Below are 19,262 nucleotides of genomic sequence, written 5' to 3' on the forward strand. Positions count from 1 at the left end.
ATATTGCTTTGCTTTTGGAGATGCTCACATGGATCATGCTGCTGTTTAAGGCTGCAGGTTTGAACAAACTCAGAGAAAACACTCCTACAAACAGCTGGAAGCAACCAATTAAACTTCAGCCCTGTTAATGTTTTATCACATATAGATTACATTAATTATTGGTGAATTTCCCTCATCTGACCTGTTATAGACAATGTCCTCAATGCAGTACAGTTTCATTTTTATGGACATTTCAGTTTATAATAGATGTGAAACTAAAGTAAAGGAGGAGTCAAGAAAGAGGTATTTATATCCTTCTTTTAGTATTTAAAGTAGCATTACTACACTGTAAAAATATTTCAGTACAAGTACAGTCCTGCATTCAGACGTTAAGTAAAAGTAATGTCAGCAAAAAGGTACTTAAAATATCAAAAAATTAAAAGTACATATTCTGCAATAAACTGTTCCTTGTTAGTGTTTTACTGCTTTTTATGATGTGTTCACATTTACATTAGTGCTGCATTCAATGGGTTTTCCTGCTGTAGATGTTTAAAAGTGAGCTTCTTTAACAATTCCATATAATATTGGGTGGTTTAATTGGCAGCTTGAGCTCAGAAAAGCAGCCTCTTTACATCTTGGTGACTTTTTCCAACTAACCCAACAGGGTTTATTTCTTTATTTTATAGTTTGTACATTTAAATTTTATTTGGGACTTAACTGTGTCAGGCTGATGATACACATCAGCAGGATGTTAGCAGGATACATTCAAAGTGGATTTGGACTTTTTATGATGATGATCTGAAAATAACCCTATTTATTGAATAATCAGATAAAATGTGCATTATATATAATACTCTAGAGTTTATTGGAAGGCACTTTGGGTCAGTGACTGTTGTATTAATTGTGCTACGTAAATAACAGTGACTTTTCTTGACTTACGTCATACTGAGAGCTCAGAGTCCCATTTATCGCTCGGCTGCAGCCTGCTCCTGACTGAGGCCGAGGTCAAGGGGAGGCAAAATGAGCGAGCAAGTGAGAGATAATTCGATTAAAGTCTTAGTGAGTGAGGGAAGAAGGAGGTGCCAAGAAGAAGAGGAGGAGGAGAGGCTCAGGCCTGCAGAAGGAAACAGATCGAACTCATTCACACTTGAGGGAAACACACATCAGCACTTTTTTCTCTGACTCGCTGGATCAAATTGGATTTTCAACAAACCTGACGGGAATTTGTTCCTATCGGGCTTTAAAAACCTGCTGAGGGGGGAAGCAGGAAGGACTGAATACAGGAAGTATCGCCAAGAGCGGCAGGTCAACTTCAGACCACAACACCTCCTACACCTCCGACTATTTAAACTGTTTATGTAACTATAGCGTTGACATCTTTTGTGACCATTTCTACTTCCTACCTGACTCAGCTGACTCACCAACACTGACTCAGTATAGCTTTCTTATTATCTCATCAACAGCTCAGGAGTGAGTGACAGCACAGGCCTGAAGGTGAAACCAGGAATTTAAAGTAGATAAACTAGTGATATTTGGATGCTTTCCTCTACCTGGCTTCACTTCAGGTATGGTCAGTTAAACAGAGAGGTTGTTATTAAATGGTTTTACCCGCTAACGATGCAGCTAATCTGTCACCAGCAGCTAACAAATAGGATGGATTAGTTTGGAAAGCGCAGTAAATAGCACATTTCTGTGTTTGTGCTTTTGCCTTTAAGGGAGTCTGAATCCATTGAAACAAACTAAATTCCTGCTAGCAAGGAAGCTAATCTGTAGCCACAAGCTACCATCGCTTCCCACAAAGATTAAATCTCTGTTTACTCGGCCTCTCACACTGAGAGCTGCAGATGGAAGGCTTTAAATTAGACTGGGTGAACTTCTTGCCATCGGTAGCATTTAGCATTGTGGGTCAATAGTGTTTCCTGCCTGCCATTGCGTTTAGCTAAATGCCATTGTCAGCTGTCTCTGAAGCTGTGGTGAACCCTTATTGATGCAACATTGGCCAGCATTCATCATCTGTGACTACACAAATCATTTCTATACGTTTACTGGAGCCTAATTGTCCTTTGTAAAATGTCAGAGTTGTTCTGAAGTTCATCCGGCGTCAGTAAACAAGCTAATGAATGTTTGTGCATCAGAGCTGTAGTCAGTTTCCAGCTGACGACATATGGTTAGTATAACTTACTGACAGATCAATATTGTAACTAACTGGTCAGCGCTATAGTGATTAATCCAATATCTTTGGGTTGTGGCAAAACAGCAGAACATCATTTTGGCTCTTGGGAAACACTGATTGACATTTTTCTCTATTTTCTGACATTTTATTGACCAAACAACTTATAGAATGTTCTAGACAATAATCAACAGTTTTGTTGGCAACGAAAATAGTCATTAGCTACAGCTCTACTGACTAACTAACACTGTAACAGACTAGAGATACAGCTATTAAACAAACAACCCATTCGCTGTCAACTAAAAAAGCATCTTTTTTATAACTGAATTATTTTGAGTATTATTTTAAGCAAAAATAGTCAAAGATCTGATTGCAGCTACTTAAATTAAAATATTTACTAATCGTAATTTTTCTGAATTTTATGGGTCAAACAACTCAATTAATCGAGAAAATAATGGACAGTTTAATCAACAGTTAAAAAAAAATCTTTAGATGATTGACTGATGTACTCAATAACTTGCGTAGGGCTATAATTAAAAACATTTTCACTATTTCTTAATTCTAATTACTTTCTTGATTAATCAATTGATATAATTAGAAGTATGTGTTCCATCAAAATATAATGAAAAGAGCTTTTTGAAAAACCAAAGATATTCAATTTACTGTCATATGTGAGACGAAAATCTGCAAAAACATCGACATTTGAGAAGACGGAATCAACAAATGTTTGCTTGAAAAATGATCAAAACAATTAATTGATTTTTAGGCCATTTCTGTGACTTGTTTGATATATTTGTTAAAGAAGAAAAAAAGAAGAAATAGGTTTAAAATCATCGCTGTTGGAGTTGTGACAATTTTAGAACCTCCAACCGGGATTATGTTCTGGAAAAAAATGTCTCTCTAGTGTGTAAACATTTTGAATATGACAAAAAAGTTCAAATTCTTTGTACTTTAAAATTAAATTGTTGCCAGTCTGTCTGAGTTTCCACAAGTCTAATTAAAGATATATCACAATGTTCTCTTCAACTTTGTCAGATGTCTTTGGAGAAAGGTTGAAATCAGCTATAGTGACACTTCTCAACCCTTAAAAATGAGTCAGATATTTTTATAAGGATAAAGAGGTGAAAGTTTCCATTTTTTTCACCTGAAACTAACATTCTATTGTCTTGTACATCAGGTGAATAACTTTGGGGCGTCTGGTTTATTCTGCGACCCATTGGGGAGGCCCCGACTCCCATATTGAGAACCACTGGGCTCAGAGAAATAGTGTTTGCACCATGTATTCTGGTGCAGCTGCAGACTGAACAGATTTTAGGATCATTATCTCAATACGAAGACTTAATTATGCCATTACCTGGAGATATTTTCTATCTCCTTTAGTGTAACTGTAATTACAATTAAACTGCTCAGGCAGTGAGGATATCTTTCCTTATTTCTAAATGCTCTACAACCCATTTTAGTCTTTATATTTCTCTGCATTATGAAATATTTGCAAGTAAATAATCAATAATCTGAGTCAAGAAATTGCTGTGAGACAAAAACTCAACTAAACTGCTTCATGAAGCCTGTGTAGTTTAATTAGCTTTGATTGGTTATATTCCTTATCGAGCCATCTGCCAATTATTTTCTTCATCATTTCTACATAGTAAGAAAAGCATGATATGATCTACCGAATGCATTCAACTCAATTGTTTTATCCAACCAGCTGTCTAAATATATCCATACTGCAGTGACTGAATTTGAATTTATTGAAAGGATAGACCTATGAGATGTAGCATTTCATTTTTAAACGGCTCCTGAAGATGCAAATTCAAAAGACATGCAAACACTTAATCTACAAATATTGTCAAATAAGTGTCTAAAGTGTTTTGCAATACTAATACTATATGATTAATAATAGGTAGTATCAACTGAGAATTTTTTTTCAATCGAGGCTTAACGCTAATAAAAATTAACTCAGAGTACAGTATTTTTTTTGCAATAAAGTCAGTGAGGATCCTAAACGAGAGTTCATGGGTGATCCATAGTTCAGGATATTCAAACAAATCCACTTTCTTTAGGCAGACCCATCATCTAAAACGTTGTTCTAATAAAAGAGGGACAGACAAATTTGAGTAAATCTGAGGTGTACAGATAGGAAAAAAGAGAGGTTTTAAGGTAGAAACTTGTGGAACACCATTTTCAACTATTGAATAGACTGAAAACCCTGCAAGACAACACACTGATGACAATTACGAAGACAGCCATTAAACAGGAAAAGTGCATTTTGAGTTAAACTAATCATATAGATATAATAAAATATGATAAGGTCCAGTTGAGTTTGAGAAAAGCAAGTTTTGTTCTGACATTAGCAGAAAATTGTGTGTCTGTCAAAAATTAAAACATTCTAGTAAAGGGGCTATTGATCACCTGCAAACATTCTTCTTCTTAATGCTTATTTTTGATTGTACAGTGATTCCACTGTACATCAGCATCTTTGTTTTGAAGATTCAAAATATACACTGTAATTTAATTCCCTCAGCCACTGACTGACTGGCTGAAATATTCTAGTTTCTGGTGGTTTTTAAGTCCCACCTTCATTAAAGTCTGGCTGACTTGCTGTCTATCAATCTGACTGACAAACTTACTGCCTATTTGACATTCACAGCTTGTTTTCGGCAGATAAGACAGAAAGTATCAATAGATGCTGATGTTTTTATCCTCTCTGCAAGGACACACAGCAGGGAGATAAAACGCAACACACCTCCAATCATCACTTTCAAGGAAACCATGGAAACCAGTGGATTTAAACACACCATCTCATCCGCTCTGTGTGCAGCCTCCTGAAGTATTTTGGAAAATATCTGAAAAGTGCAGTACAAAAACTCCATTATAAGAGAGAAGAACATTCTCTTAAGTGCAGTTTCCCTGTGGGCTTAAATTAGCTGCAGAAAGTAATTCATTTTGAAAATTTTACCCCATTGGAGTGTCGTCAGACTGAAATATTGCTTTGAGGTAAATGTCCATCACTTTTTTTGTGGCATTTGGCTCTTTTCACAAAAAAAAAAAAAAAAAAAAGAGTTAATTCCTGAGAGTGTAAAGGCGGATGCTAATTGCTGATGGCTGACAGATGTGATGGGACAGCTGCTGGCTTGTCAGAGTGAAAGTGACTCAGCTCATTTGAGAGGAAGCACGTGGAGGGAATCATGAAACTCCTCAAACACAGAGGAAGTGTTGAGAGGCAGATGTGTGTCCCGAAAACCTGATGACAAATGGTGATCCCACAGACTTCAGACAAACACAAGACAGGTGAATGAGAGGATCTCTGGCATGTTCGGTGTGCCGGGCGTCTGTGATCTTTGCCCTATGTTTTGTCTGCGCTCCTCTGGGACCTGGTCACCTCTCCGAAGGTAAGCAGACCTTCAAGCTGACATTTGAACTCGAGTGCATAAACTTTGACCTGAGCATTCTCTGGCCCTTCCTTCCCTTCAGTTTTTTTCCCCATTTCATATAATTTTGGAAAGTGTATTGGCTACCAGCCCACATGGAAAGCTTTGAGAAATAAAACAGGGAAAGAGGAGGACAAGAAGTAGAAGAAAAGGTAAAGGAAAAAGGCAAACGTGAAGAAGAGTACAGCAGCACAGCAATAACTGTAACTGATGCCATCAGTGAGTGCGTCTTAATAAAAGGTCCCATATTTTTTCCTTTTTCAGCAAATTGATGAAAGCCTCACAGGTCCCTAGAATGTGTGCTTCAATTTTTCGGCTCAAAATATTGAAGACTGTTTCAGTGTCTTTAGCTTAAAAGGCATCTGAGCTGCTACTATCCACGCCCCTTTCAGGAAGAACACTCTCTCTGCCATTGACCACACCACAGATGACATAGATGGTAATTAGTGTGTGAGACCAGGACTTTCTATCACTTCTCTGATGACCATTTTACATAGAAATATTCCTGAATTCACAACACAGCTGTTGTTTTAAACTTATGTGCACGCTGAGTTTGTCAAACAACATAAAACTAGCATTTTAGCAATGCAGAGCAGCAGCTTGGCTCTGAAGCGACTTATGATTCTCGTGTAGTCTTAATGTGTTTGAGTCACTGTTTTATATTTGTTACATTGTCTGATAACAGAAACAGAAAAATACATGAATGAGAACACTTTTGGGAATTCGACTGTTTTAAAATGCAGTAAATGTGAGCAGGAGAGAAGCAAACAGTTGTAAACACGAGCTGAGTTGGGTTGGACCAAAACACAACAGAGGACATGAAAACACAGTCATTGTTTAGTGGATTAAATCACGTCTAAAGATAAAACAATCTGTGAATTTCCACAGAGTTCTGACTTGTGGGTACACATTGAAAGCTAATGGTAACATTAGCCACATTAGCTGCAAGACAAAGGGTCCACAGTTCCTCAGATGCTGGGAGTGCATCAAGACTCTTGTGTTTGCTCTTGCAGCCAACAGCAAGACCTTTGGTGGTGCTTTGCTGGTAGCTGAGACGTTTTATAGCAGAAGCAGCCCTAGAAAGCAAATAATCCTGTTGAGAGGCAGCTGCTCTATCTGAATGGTTCACCTGGCAGTAGGCTGTGAAGAGGCAGGATTATACATAGTTTTTAGCTCAATGACTATTCGTTCCTCAGTTCAGTGCAGCAAATGAATAAAATTCCAATCGTCTTGTAAATCTGGAAGGCTATCTAATTAGGGGTTGCTAGAGGAATGGCAGAAGTAGGTATCTTTATATTTTCACAGCTGCTATTTTACACTTTCGAGTTTTTAAGGTATACAAACTCCCCCCCTCCCCCCCCCCAAAAAAACATGGATTTTCACCATAGACCATCTTAAATATATCTTAAATGAAGCAATTTATCTTCAACAGTTAATAATTTACATCCTCATTTTGAAATGATCTGCAAGAAAACAGTAGAGCTTTTGAGTTAAATTAATTAAAAATTACATTTAGGCTTTGTTCCATTTAAATTATTGCTGAGATTGCTCATCTTTGACAAAAAAAAAGACAGTAGACAAAAACAAAATTAACAGATACAGAAAGAAAAATGAGAAACGGAAAATAGAGAAGGTTTAGATAATACAGGATGGCAGTGAGTAAACAGAGATAAGGAAGAGGAGAGAACTGGAGAAAATAAGAGGGACACTGAGGGAGAAGAAGGCGACACAGATGAGTAAGTACAGGAAATAGAGGACAAGGACGAGTTTCCGTGTGAACAGGCCACAGCATTTACAGTCTGCAGTCACATTACAGAGGCTTAGAGGCAAAAACTCAACCACACCTGTCACTGAGTCCGTACATAAGCGTGCATGCTAATTCAGCCTGCCGCACATCTTCAACGGATGCGTGAAGACGATGCACGCATAAATTTGGAGCCCGGTGGAAATTTGGAATTGCAATGCTGCCAGCTGCTCTACCGTGAGCTGCAACATAAGAGGAAGGTGTGTAAACACAGAGAGGATGAGTTAATGAGAGGAAGATGTTAATGTGTGTGTGTAAAGATCTGAGATGTGTGTCAAAGAAAACGTACGATGCCACATGGATATTGCTTTGTGTGTTTGTGTGCGAATGGCTGAGTGCACATGAATATGACTGACAGGCTGAGTGTGTGCACTGGAGAGTGAAAACACACACACACACACACACACAGGCCGACACGTGGAGAAGAGGCTGTCAAGAAAGCAACCATGCATCTCCGTGGAGGATACACCCAGAGAGAGGGAGGGGGCGAGAGAGGCAGGGAGAGAGTATGGCTGAGAGCTAGAGAGAGTCAAAGGAAGAGAGGAAGGAAAGGAGGACAGAGGTTAAATTGAAAGAAAAGGCAAAGAGGGAGGGTGGGCGAGGCAGGAGGAGGAGGAGTTGGGGGAGTGGCTGGGCGAGAGAGGTAGACAAAGCAAGGGAGGAGGTGGGAGAGAGAGAGAGAGAGAAGGAAGGGGGTGAAGGCTTACAGAAAGAAGCAGAAGAAGAAGAGAGAGGAGGAGGAGACAGGGCGAGCAAGTGACAGAGATAGTGAGAGAGAGAGAGGGGTGTGTGTTTGAAGGTGTGTATGTGTGTGTGTTTTATTCTCTCCAGTGTAAATGAATGGAAGGCGTCTCCATTGTCTTCAGAACGGTAAGAAGCTCTGCTGCTGCTCAGCATCTGGCTGCTAATAATAGAAAGCTGTACGAGTGTGTGTGTGTGTGTGTGTGTGACCACAAGTTCATCATGCATGTAATACCTGTATAGCAATTTGTGTGCGCGTGTGCATGTGGGACATGTGCAAGGCTCTGTGCATTTCAGATCCAGGACGTAAACGTACATCGGGTATAAATCTTTGCTGTGTGTGTGTGCTGCAGGGGGTTTAACTGTACAGTAGTAAGCTGGGAATATATGTGTGAGTGTGTGTGTGTTTATACTTCCTCATGTTGTGGGGACATCGATCTGTTTGCACAGTCACACTATGGGGACAAAGCGCAGTCCCCACAGCATTGCATTTCAGTCTGCAGACTTTTAAGGTTTAAGGTGAGGATAAGGTTAAGTTTGCTTCCATCTTTGTGATGACCCATTTGAGTTTTAGATCTTGAGTGTTAGGGCGTTTTGGCCAGTCTTCCTATTTAGGACAGTCCTTCAAAGGGTGTTTGAGGGTTAAGACTTAGCTACGACCATGACTGTACTATTTTATTATTTTACTCCTTTAACCTGGAAAAACCTCCCTGTGAATGAACATTTGTTTTTTCCAGAGTGACCATGAACGCTGATGAGTAAAGGGAAACAATTAAATAGTTTTTCTCTAATTTCAATCAATTTACAGCACAATCCACAATGCAAGTCATCTTAGGTCACTTCACATAGCAAGGTGAAGACCTGACAATATTTTATAAAAATTAATCAGAAAGTTCAGAGGCTAAGTCTAGAACAATCAAGAACGCTGCACAATTCAGAAATGTATACCATCCCCATGTGCAGCGACACACCAATCCTTGCGATTTTGCTACACCTGGAATACTTCATGGAATTCCTGTTCTGTGAGCTTGTCAAGCACCATCTGCGTTATGGCACTGAATTTCCTCCATAGTGTCAAAATGTCAACCTTTCAGCTTTAATTTCATTTTGGGCAACAGTGCAAAGTCATAGGGACCCAGATGTGGCTAGTAGGACAAGTGGAGAACAAAAATTGTGTTGGTTTGCCATAAAACTGCTAACGTTTTCAATTCATGTGAGTGTCTTGTCATGACTGAGCAAACACATTCCATCATGCCACAGTTGAGGTCTTTTGCAGTAAATGTTCTCCATAGGACACGTAACAGGACTTCACAGTAGAACTCTGCATTGACATTATGACCCTGGTGGATGAATTTCGAGTACACAGTTCCTTAAATGATGAACATCCGTTTGGTAGCAGTCTTGATCTGCGGCATCTTCTTTGGTCTTGAAGACTGCAGCTCTTCCACTGTGAAGACTGATGTTCAGTCTCTGAATCCTATCTGTAGACCCAGCTCGCATGATGATCCTTGACATTAGGTTAGGGTCATTGAGAGCCTGTTGACGGAGATCCTCACAGACTTTGACACGGTGCTGTTTCCTCCTGGAAGTCAGCAGCCTGGCGTGAATCTGGCAGCAATGCAGTGAATGTTCAAAGCGTATCATGTCAACCGTTTCCCTGATGATTAGCCAATGACCTTTATTGTTCCATTTCTTGTACATTTTTGATGATTTGGAGGATGGGTCACCCTGCACTCTCATCATCATCCAGTGCCATTTTACTCATCTTGCAAAGAGAATGCTGCTCAAAACATGTTGCCTGACTCATGCTTTACCGGAGTTTGACACAGAGTGTGATGTTGGTTCTCTACTTCATTTTGAGATTCATCAAAATGGGTGTAGCACCATCACCCACTTACAAAAAACCCTTAACACAGATCTTGTTGTAGATTGTGTGATGTGACATAGCATCATCAAGAAGAAGAATAAACCATAAACTGTATAGAAAACACAGATGTGTCTGATATGAAGTATAATTTTCTAGACGTCTAAGAGCAAATGATTTTTGACTTGAATTATTACCTTTGTAAACAGTTTCCTAGTTTAAAGTCTCCTTCAGCACAACCTGGTGTTCATTTTGTAAGATACATTCTAATTCAGAGGAAAACAGGTGATAAAGTAGGGTATGTTTTTGGGCATGTTTAGTGTCCTTGAGTTCTCAGTTCCTGTTTCAAAATAACAAGATGGAGACGTCAAAATTCCAAATGATCAAGATGGTGGTCCAGGAACTGCTAATGATGACACTGGAGCCAGAGTGAGTTTCGTCGTATCAAACAAAGGCCAGTGTTAAACTGCATCTATCCGCCAGTATGGAAGGAACCACTGGGGTCCATGTCATCTGTCGAATATTTTACAACAGTTGTGACACATGCCATTTTTGGCAGCTTTATTTTACACTTACTATGATCTTAATTTAAATAGGTTTTAAAAGAGGTTAATTTACATAGAGGTTAAAAATTATTTTGTGGTTAAAATTGCAAGGTTATGGTTATGTAAGAATCACATTTAGGCTGATTAGTGGTTTAGTTTAGGGTTGGGTTGAAATTAGATTTAGATTGGACTTAGAAATATGTTTAGGTTGGATTTGAATTACATTTAAGGTTCTGAGACAATTAGTTTTAGGTCAAGGAAAGACTAAGGTGAGATAATCAAGTCAATGTTAGGTCAGGTTTAAGTCGAGTTTAGAATAAGGTTTGAGTTTTCATCTTCAGATTATCATAGGTTTAGATAGGAACAGGTTAGAATGTAGCCAGGTGCTGAGGAATGCATCATCTTCTTACAGGGTCCTCAGAAGTAGAATAATTCAGACAAGTGGGCTCCGCCTCCTTTTCCTCCTTATCAAGCAGCCCTGTGTGAAGCAGCAGCTGAATAAATTTGCAACTCGTTTTAAATCAAACATGAATTCATGTTAAATACTGCAAACACACAGCGGAGCAGCTCTGCTTCTTCATTTTCCTCTTCTTTTTCTTCAGCTGAGGAAGCTGAGCTGTGACTGCTGGGAGCTCACCAGTAACACCAGCACACTGAAGCAACTGGGGCATAAACGACCCATTTGTCTGTTCCGGCATGCTGCATCTTTTATGCTCTTTCAGGATGTTTTGAGAGGGACTCTCTTCAACAAAGACAGATATGACGAAGGTCCAAGATTGGAATTAGCTTGGACCATGGCTGGATTATAACCAGCGAAAGTAAGCAATTGCCAGGAGGCCACAGACCCCTAGGGGCACCTAAATACCCCCAAGTTTACTCAAGATATTAGAAATTTGCAGCACAGATGCAGCCATTCTTGTCGAGTAACTCTGTGTCAAAATCTAGTTTTAACACCCAAAATCTTCTATATTATTCAGTCTCAAGTAACGGAACAAGATGGTATTATTCCAGTGTACAAGTGCTGTAAGGCTGCATCCAGCAATTGCTGTTGTTCCAAAACATCTTTTCATTAACATTTTTTTAAGCAGCGTACACTGTTGCAGGGTTTCGACTTTAATATTTATATAAGTCAAGGCAATTTTCATTCTAAATATTATTTAATCTAGTCAGGTAGATTTGTATTTTATGTATGTAATATTGTACACGTGCCCACAAGTGAGCCACAGTCAATCTGGACGAGTACACGGACACTGTGACCTCATACATCCACTTTTGTGAGGAGCGCATTCTGCCAACGCGCACCAGGGTGAGTTATGCCAATGACAAGCCGTGGTTCACACCCAGACTCAGACAGATTAGGAAGGAGAAAGAAGCAGCGTTCAGGAGCGGAGACAGAGACTGCTACAAGGAGGCTAAATACCGTTTTAGCAGGGAGCTGAGGAGAGCTAAGACTGTGTATTCAGAGAGACTCCAGCAGCAGTTCACTGCTAATGACTCTGCTTCTGTGTGGAGAGGACTGAGGCAGATCACCAACTACCGGCCTCAGGCTCCTAAAGGACAGGACGACAAAGCCCTTTGTCAGAAACTGTCCCAGCACTACGCCCGCTTTGACACCTCGTCAGCTGTGCCCAGCACCTCCCCTCCCCCCAGCACCTCCACTGCTGCCACTGTCACTTCATCAAAGGCAGTCCCCCCCACATCCCCCCATGCCTTTTCCCTCTGTAAGCAGGATGTGCACAGACAATTCAGCAGACTGAACCCGCGCAAGGCCCCAGGTCCTGATGGTGTTTCTCCCTCCACTCTGAGACACTGCGCGGAGGAGCTGGCTCCTGTCTTCACGGACATTTTTAACACCTCTCTGGCGTCATGCCACGTGCCGGCCTGCTTCAAATCTTCTACCATTGTCCCCGTCCCCAAGAAGCCACGGATCACAGGACTCAACGACTACAGACCTGTGGCGCTCACCTCTGTAGTCATGAAGTCCTTTGAGCGCCTGGTCCTGTCCCACCTCAAGACCATCACCACCCCTCTCCTGGACCCACTGCAGTTCGCCTACAGAGCCAACAGGTCTGTGGACGACGCAGTCAACCTGGCCCTCCACTCCATCCTGCAGCATCTGGACTCCCCAGGAACCTACGCCAGGATCCTGTTTGTGGACTTCAGCTCTGCTTTCAACACCATCCGCCCTGCTCTGCTCCAGGACAAGCTGTCCCAGCTCAACGTGCCCGACTCCCTCTGCAGGTGGATCATCGACTTCCTGACGGACCGTAGGCAACACGTGCGGCTGGGGAAGACTGTCTCGGACTCGGTGAGCATCAGCATCGGTTCCCCCCAGGGCTGTGTACTTTCCCCCCTGCTCTTCTCCCTGTACACCAACTGCTGCACCTCCAGCCACCAGTCTGTGAAGCTGCTGAAGTTCGCAGATGACACCACCCTCATCGGGCTCATCTCAGACGGTGATGAGTCCTTCTACAGGAGGGAGGTGGCCCGGCTGGTGTCCTGGTGCAGCCACAACAACCTGGACCTGAACGCCCAGAAGACAGTGGAGATGATCGTGGACTTTAGGAAAGTCACAGCCCCACCACCCCCCCTCACCCTCACTGACTCTCCCATCTCCACCGTGGACTCCTTCCGCTTCCTGGGCACCACCATCACCCGGGACCTCAAGTGGGAGCTGACCATCAGTTCCCTCCTCAAGAAGGCCCAGCAGAGGATGTTCTTCCTGCGGCAGCTGAGGAAACTCAAGCTGCCCACCAAGATGTTGGTGCAGTTCTACACGGCCATCATCGAGTCCATTCTCACCTCCTCCATCACTGTGTGGTACGCTGGAGCCACCATCAGGGACAGATTCAGACTGCAGCGCATTGTGCGCACTGCTGAGAAGGTGATCGGCTGCAGACTTCCGTCTATGCAGGATCTGTACGTCTCGAGGACCCGGAGGCGTGCAGGTCGGATCATTGCCGACCCCTCTCACCCTGGACACAGACTGTTCACCCCCCTCCCCTCAGGCAGGAGACTAAGGTCCATCCGGACCAGAACCTCCCGCTACATGAACAGCTTCTTCCCCTCTGCCATCAGACTGATGAACACTAGATGACTCTACGTCACACACACGTGCCTATGTTCAGCAGCTCAGCACCGACTCATCAACAATTACCACTGTTTTTTGCACTACAATATTTGCACTACGTGGTGGCCCCCACCACCTGCTGCTACTGGTCACTTTATTCACTTAGTCACTTTTTTGTTGTACAGTGTACTTAGTTGTTAGTTTTTATTATAGTAGATGTTAGCTTTTATTATAGTATTACTTTATCTTTATCTTTATTTTTATCTTTATTTTTATCTCTACTATTTGTTAAATGTTTAATGTAGCAGCATTGCACCGAGTCAAATTCCTCGTTTGTGAACCTCATGAACAATGGCAATAAAACTCATTCTGATTCTGATTCTGATTCTGAAGTGTTACCAATACTGGAAAACTGTGGCTGCACATTCTACAGATTTTCAACTCTTTAACTTTTTTACAGCTTCTACAAACTAGGGATTTTACACCCTGCTCTGCACATCAATTCAAATAAATTTTGCCATGCTAACAATAACTTGCTGACCACTTGCACCCCTCTATGCCACTTTTGAGCCATGTTGTATTTATTTTGTTGTTCAAGCATGTTGTGTATGTATCTAATGTCTCCACTCTGCAGGTTTACACAGTGAATCACTGAATCACTAGTGACTTTACAGTTGTGCTGAGGAGCTGAGATTTTTTTAGTTTTTGACAGAATCTGGCTAAGGCACACATTTTATTTTCAGCAAGTATTTAAATGAGAGATGTAGAATAAAGTGATTTTAATGAAAAGTCAAAATTTTAAGCCGAGCTTTGTTTACCAACTGAATGGCATGTCACAGATGAGTAGTTTGAGGGCTGCCAGAAAGTTGAAAACCCAACATTTCTTTCAGTTTTTTTTATTTCCTAGCTGAAAAAAAATGTTTCATTTTGGGCATTTTATAAAAAAAAAATAAAATAAAATAGGCCTCTTACAGTTATCAGCAGTTATTGTTCAGAGGGTTACAATGTTTACCGTATGGTTCATTCAGCTTCTGGTACGAAACTCCCGCAGGTAGGAGTAAGATTTCCTTTAGTTACTGAAAACGTTTCTGCAGTCTAGGCCTGTATGAAAGAAAGAAAGAGAAAGAAAGAAAGAAAGATCAATTGTGACATTGAGGACTGAATTCATCTTATCTGATTTCTTGTCTCGTCAGACTGCAAGAGACTGTTTCTGTCTCCATTACTCGAAAAATGTGAAGGTCTAGTGAAAGGACTTGAGAGCCCGTTGGCAATCATCTGTCAGCATGTTCAGGAAGAAATGCAATACTGACACTTGGCTACTGAAACATGTCAGCCATACTGGTACTAAAGGCCTGCTGCCTGCTTTGCTCTGGTTGTTTGAGCTGTGGGACAATTTAAATCAAACACACCTGAACTAGGTCAGATGAACTGTATGAGCATCCCGCCTACGCTGCTAAAAAAGAGGCATCTTTTCATCATGTCCGTGCCTAATTTGGGAAACACACAGGGCTCCTTCATTTGAGGAATCACACAACTCAGTTTCTGCAGGTTGGGGATAAATTTCTTTATTTCTTTGGAAGATGAATTGGTTTAAATTTTTTCTTGATTAATTCAAAACTACATCTGGTAGATGTTCCTGCAGTGGTTCCTAAAAAGATGGTCTACTGATGAAGATGTTTAAAGACATGACTTTTTTTCATACAAGAATAGCCTTAAATTATTGGCCTGAAGTTCTCTTAGTTTTGACATGTGTCAATATGAATGTTCCTAAACTGATTCATTAACTGCATATATCTGTAACTTAAAAATTTCAGGCTCATGAAAACCACTTAACCATAAGGTTTGATCGTTCACAAAACCAGGACCCTAAAGTGTCCATATATGTCGAACTATTAAGTTCCATATGAAATAAACAGTTGACAACCCCCAAAAACCTAGAAAGAGAAGAAAAAAACAAAACAAAACCTTGGTTATCTACAACAGAAAAATGTAGAGAAGTCTTCCATAATTGTTTCAGTCTGAAAAGTTGTAATTGTTCTCCCATATTAGCTGATATCAGTCATATCCAGAGTTGAAGCCTGAGTGGAAACAAGGGTTTGCACTGATACCGTTCAGATAAAAACATCCCAGAAATTTTCAACTCTATTTCTTAAAGCATTACTTAAAACTGCACTGATGAAAATTAACAGAGGAGACTCTCTTTCATTAAAGCCAAAATAAAGCACTCACAATTTCCAAGAAGATATTTGTCGGATATCCATTTTAATTGCTAGTACTGCCGGCACAGATTTTTCTTGGTTTTGTAGTTATTAATAAATTTCATGTCGGGATCTGTGACTAAAATAGGCCAAGTTCAAAGAGATGCAGGGCTGTGCTGATTTGCAGTATCATGTTCTGGGTCATTGCTGAGCATACCTGTGATTTGTCATGGAAGTCCACACGGGAAATGTTTTTCACATTTGAGAAGCTCCACAGTCACAAAAACTAAGTAGAAGTCAACACAGAAAATATTTAAAGTATCGTTTTACTGAAATTATTTCTATGTGATGATTTAGTGATACAATGTTTGGTCCAATTCGTCAGTGTTTCTGCTCCACAATTCATTTAGCAGCTGTCTACCCCCAGCAGAACGGGAGGATAATTGTAAATACCATGAAATATTCATAACTTGACCTATTTGTTCAGAAATGCGCCTAAAAAAACAAAAGGACAACTCTACTCGCAGCTCAAACGTCCATACAACACCATCTCAACAGCATAATTTCTGATATATTATCTTCATTTTGACCAATTATTTGTTTTATTTGCCTTCTCTTTATTGTTTCTCTCAATAATTAGCACACACCTCATATTTTTGTTGCTCATGTGTCAATTTGATATTATTGAACGCCAGTGTTGATTCCTGCATTTTAGCCAGAAGCAAATTGAAGATATTGTTTCATTACTGTGAATTTTGAAGGCAGATCTTTGTGTAGAAGAGGCAGCAGCCCAAAATAAGCTGGTCCCATCGGGGCCACGGTGAAGTGAAGTGAAGTGTTAAGGCAATAAAGAGCACTGCCGCTCAATTATTTAGCGAAGGAGCTGCTGGGATGTTTGCTAGCCTCTGTAGCTAGCAGGACAGCCGGGACGGGGTTTGGTGGTGAAGGCAGAAACAGAGAGGACCTTTAAATTTAAAGAAAAAAAAAAAAAAAAAAAAAAGGTATGATGATGTTTGTTTGTGTGGGTCTTTATCAGACATTTGTTTTGTGAGTACATTATTTGTCAGACTTTACATGAAGTAATGGAATTTTTTCAACCTTTCGTAGTTACAGATCTGATGCTAGTTGTTCTTATAAAAGTCTTATAAAAGATACTTAGTAATGGTACAGGGCAGACTTCTCTTAAACACAAATACTAGTGATCTGGAGACCATCAGAGATGTTTGCCATTCTTCAGACTATTTTTTCAGCTGTTCTTTGCTGGAGGGGTTGTGTTACTTTACCTTTCTCTTAAAAATACCCCAAAGCTGTTCTGTTGGATTCATGTCAGGTGACTGACATCCTTGACCAGGTCAAGGTTTTCACTTTTTCTTCTTTAGAAATCCTTGTGTGATTAAGCAGTGTGCTTTGGATTGTTATCATGGGGGAATATTTCTCAGCTGCCAAGCTGCTGGACACTTTGTCAGACAGTATTTTTAGTTTATCTACGGGCATTTTTATGGAGCCATCATCTTGCAGTTTTGTCCGAACAGCAAGCACGTGTTTTTCTTGAACGCTGTCCACAGAGGTTGACATTATGCAGTGTCAGAAACCCTGATTTACAGTGATAACCCCTGTTCCAAATCCGAAGCGCTTGCCTCACTGTTTTTCAAAAGTAGATTATGTAAATAGTGCACTCTCTGTGGTGTCATTTAGGAAGACGGTTAGTGCAGCTCTGATTAGTGATACTATGGCTCCTTCACGCCCTCCTGATTACCGCTACAACTGTTGTTCCACTGATTAGTAGTTAAGTACTGAACTTGCTTTTCTTTTTCCATTGCTGTGAAATCTCACAGTCTGATTTTTACAGTTCCTCTGGCAATTCCATGTGGGGCTAAAGTGTAGTTATGCAGTTGCACACAGGTCATGGGTTTAAAACTGACAATGTTCTAGTGTTCAGGGTCATTTTATAACTATTGTTATGCCGCAATTGAAAACAACAGCTGCACTTGTTTTGTCTGAGTAATCCTGTTTTTTTTAACTTGTGTGTCACTGATCTCTGGTGTATTTGCTTTTTTTGCATTGGGTTTCTACATTGAAGTCTGTATTTTCAAGCTGCATATTGTAAAACTAAACACAAGTATGACTTGAGCTTCCTGTGCTCCAGCTCACAACTGTGACTGATAATGCTAACTTATTCTGCCACGGCCAACTGCTACTGATACTTCTGACACTAGATGCAACTGCTAACTTGTGCCAGTATCTGTCTTTGATATTTTAAATTAGCTAGGGTTAAAAATTGCTTCCCCTGCTGCTGATAGCTACCAGTGATACCACTAACTACTAATGATGATGCTACTAACTACTGCTGAAGCCACTAACTGCTGTACATGCCACTAAATACTGCTGATGCTGTTACCGACCACTGATGCCACTAATTGCTGTTGATTCTGCAAAATCTTATTGCTGCCATGAACTCCTGCTGCTAACTGCTCCTAATTTCAGCTTGTCACTGCAAAGTACTTTTAAAACTTACAACTGCTGCTAATACTTGCTATTGATTCATCTCAAAAACAGTGACCAGGATATGCACTCCTGCTGATACTGTGATCCTGCTGCCACTAATTAAAGATCAAGTGTCCAAGATATATAGTAACCTGGGGCCTGTTCTATAAAGCATGCTAAGAAAATGAAAGATTAAAGTCACAAACGCTTGACTTGAATGAACCTAACGAATCAGTCAGGACCTAACAGGTTCCATAAGATCAGTTCACACAATCAGAATATTTTGTCACAGGTTCAAGTAATCAAGATAATGGCATGCACTATTCTGAAGTAGATTTTCTGTAAATTTCCATTTTTGGATTGCTACTGGTAAATAAAGTCACATAAGATGATAGCACAGGCTAAACCTGTAGTTAAATCAGTCACACTAACTTACTAACTTCATAAACCTGGCTTATTTGGTAAAGTCACTTAATGGAGCAGGTCCCTACTCATTCAGCTTTTGTTGCGAAGGACTAACATATGTTGTGATACACAGTATCTGTGGTAAGTTAATTATTAGCAAAGGCAATACTGCCAACTTAAGGGTTTATTCATACTGAGTGGTGTTCAGTGAGTATTAACTACTGCTTCAGGGATGTTGGTATCATATATGACATACAGAGCAACCATCTTGAGTCAGTCTTCCTCCTGGTGGATGTTTTGAACTGTCTTGCATGAGATGACATTGGATTAGACAGCTGCTTTAGACTGTGCCATAATGTCGAGGTCAGTTTACATTCCCCATATCAGTAAACAATGACAAGGAGGTTTCTTAATGAACTTTACTCAAGCTTCAACACAGCAGGCTAAAAAGGCAGAGCTGTAACAGTGTTAGTGAAGACTGCTGAGGTTTGTAGTCCTGCATCTGCATCGTCTGCCCTGCTGGCTGTCCGCGCACACACACACACACACACACACACACACACACACACACACA

The 19,262-nt window shown here is 40.6% G+C and overlaps 1 protein-coding gene across 5 annotated transcripts in view; it reads left to right on the plus strand.

The window, feature by feature from the left end:
* The window catches only part of LOC111583762 (IQ motif and SEC7 domain-containing protein 1-like), a 205,546-nt gene that overhangs the window by 88,370 nt on the left and 97,914 nt on the right, over window positions 1-19,262 (plus strand). The window contains exon 1 of one of the 5 annotated variants that reach the window (XM_055013037.1): window positions 4,145-5,538. The exons of 3 other annotated variants lie outside the window; for them this stretch is intronic. In XM_055013037.1, the coding sequence (XP_054869012.1) occupies window positions 5,459-5,538 (80 nt within the window). In that variant the 5' untranslated portion in view covers window positions 4,145-5,458. Of the gene's footprint in view, window positions 1-4,144; window positions 5,539-8,070; window positions 8,252-19,262 lie in introns of those variants that run through there. One more of the 5 variants, XM_055013039.1, reaches the window with a different exon arrangement.

Source organism: Amphiprion ocellaris, chromosome 8 (assembly GCF_022539595.1).
Source record: "Amphiprion ocellaris isolate individual 3 ecotype Okinawa chromosome 8, ASM2253959v1, whole genome shotgun sequence".
NCBI lineage: Eukaryota > Metazoa > Chordata > Actinopteri > Pomacentridae > Amphiprion > Amphiprion ocellaris.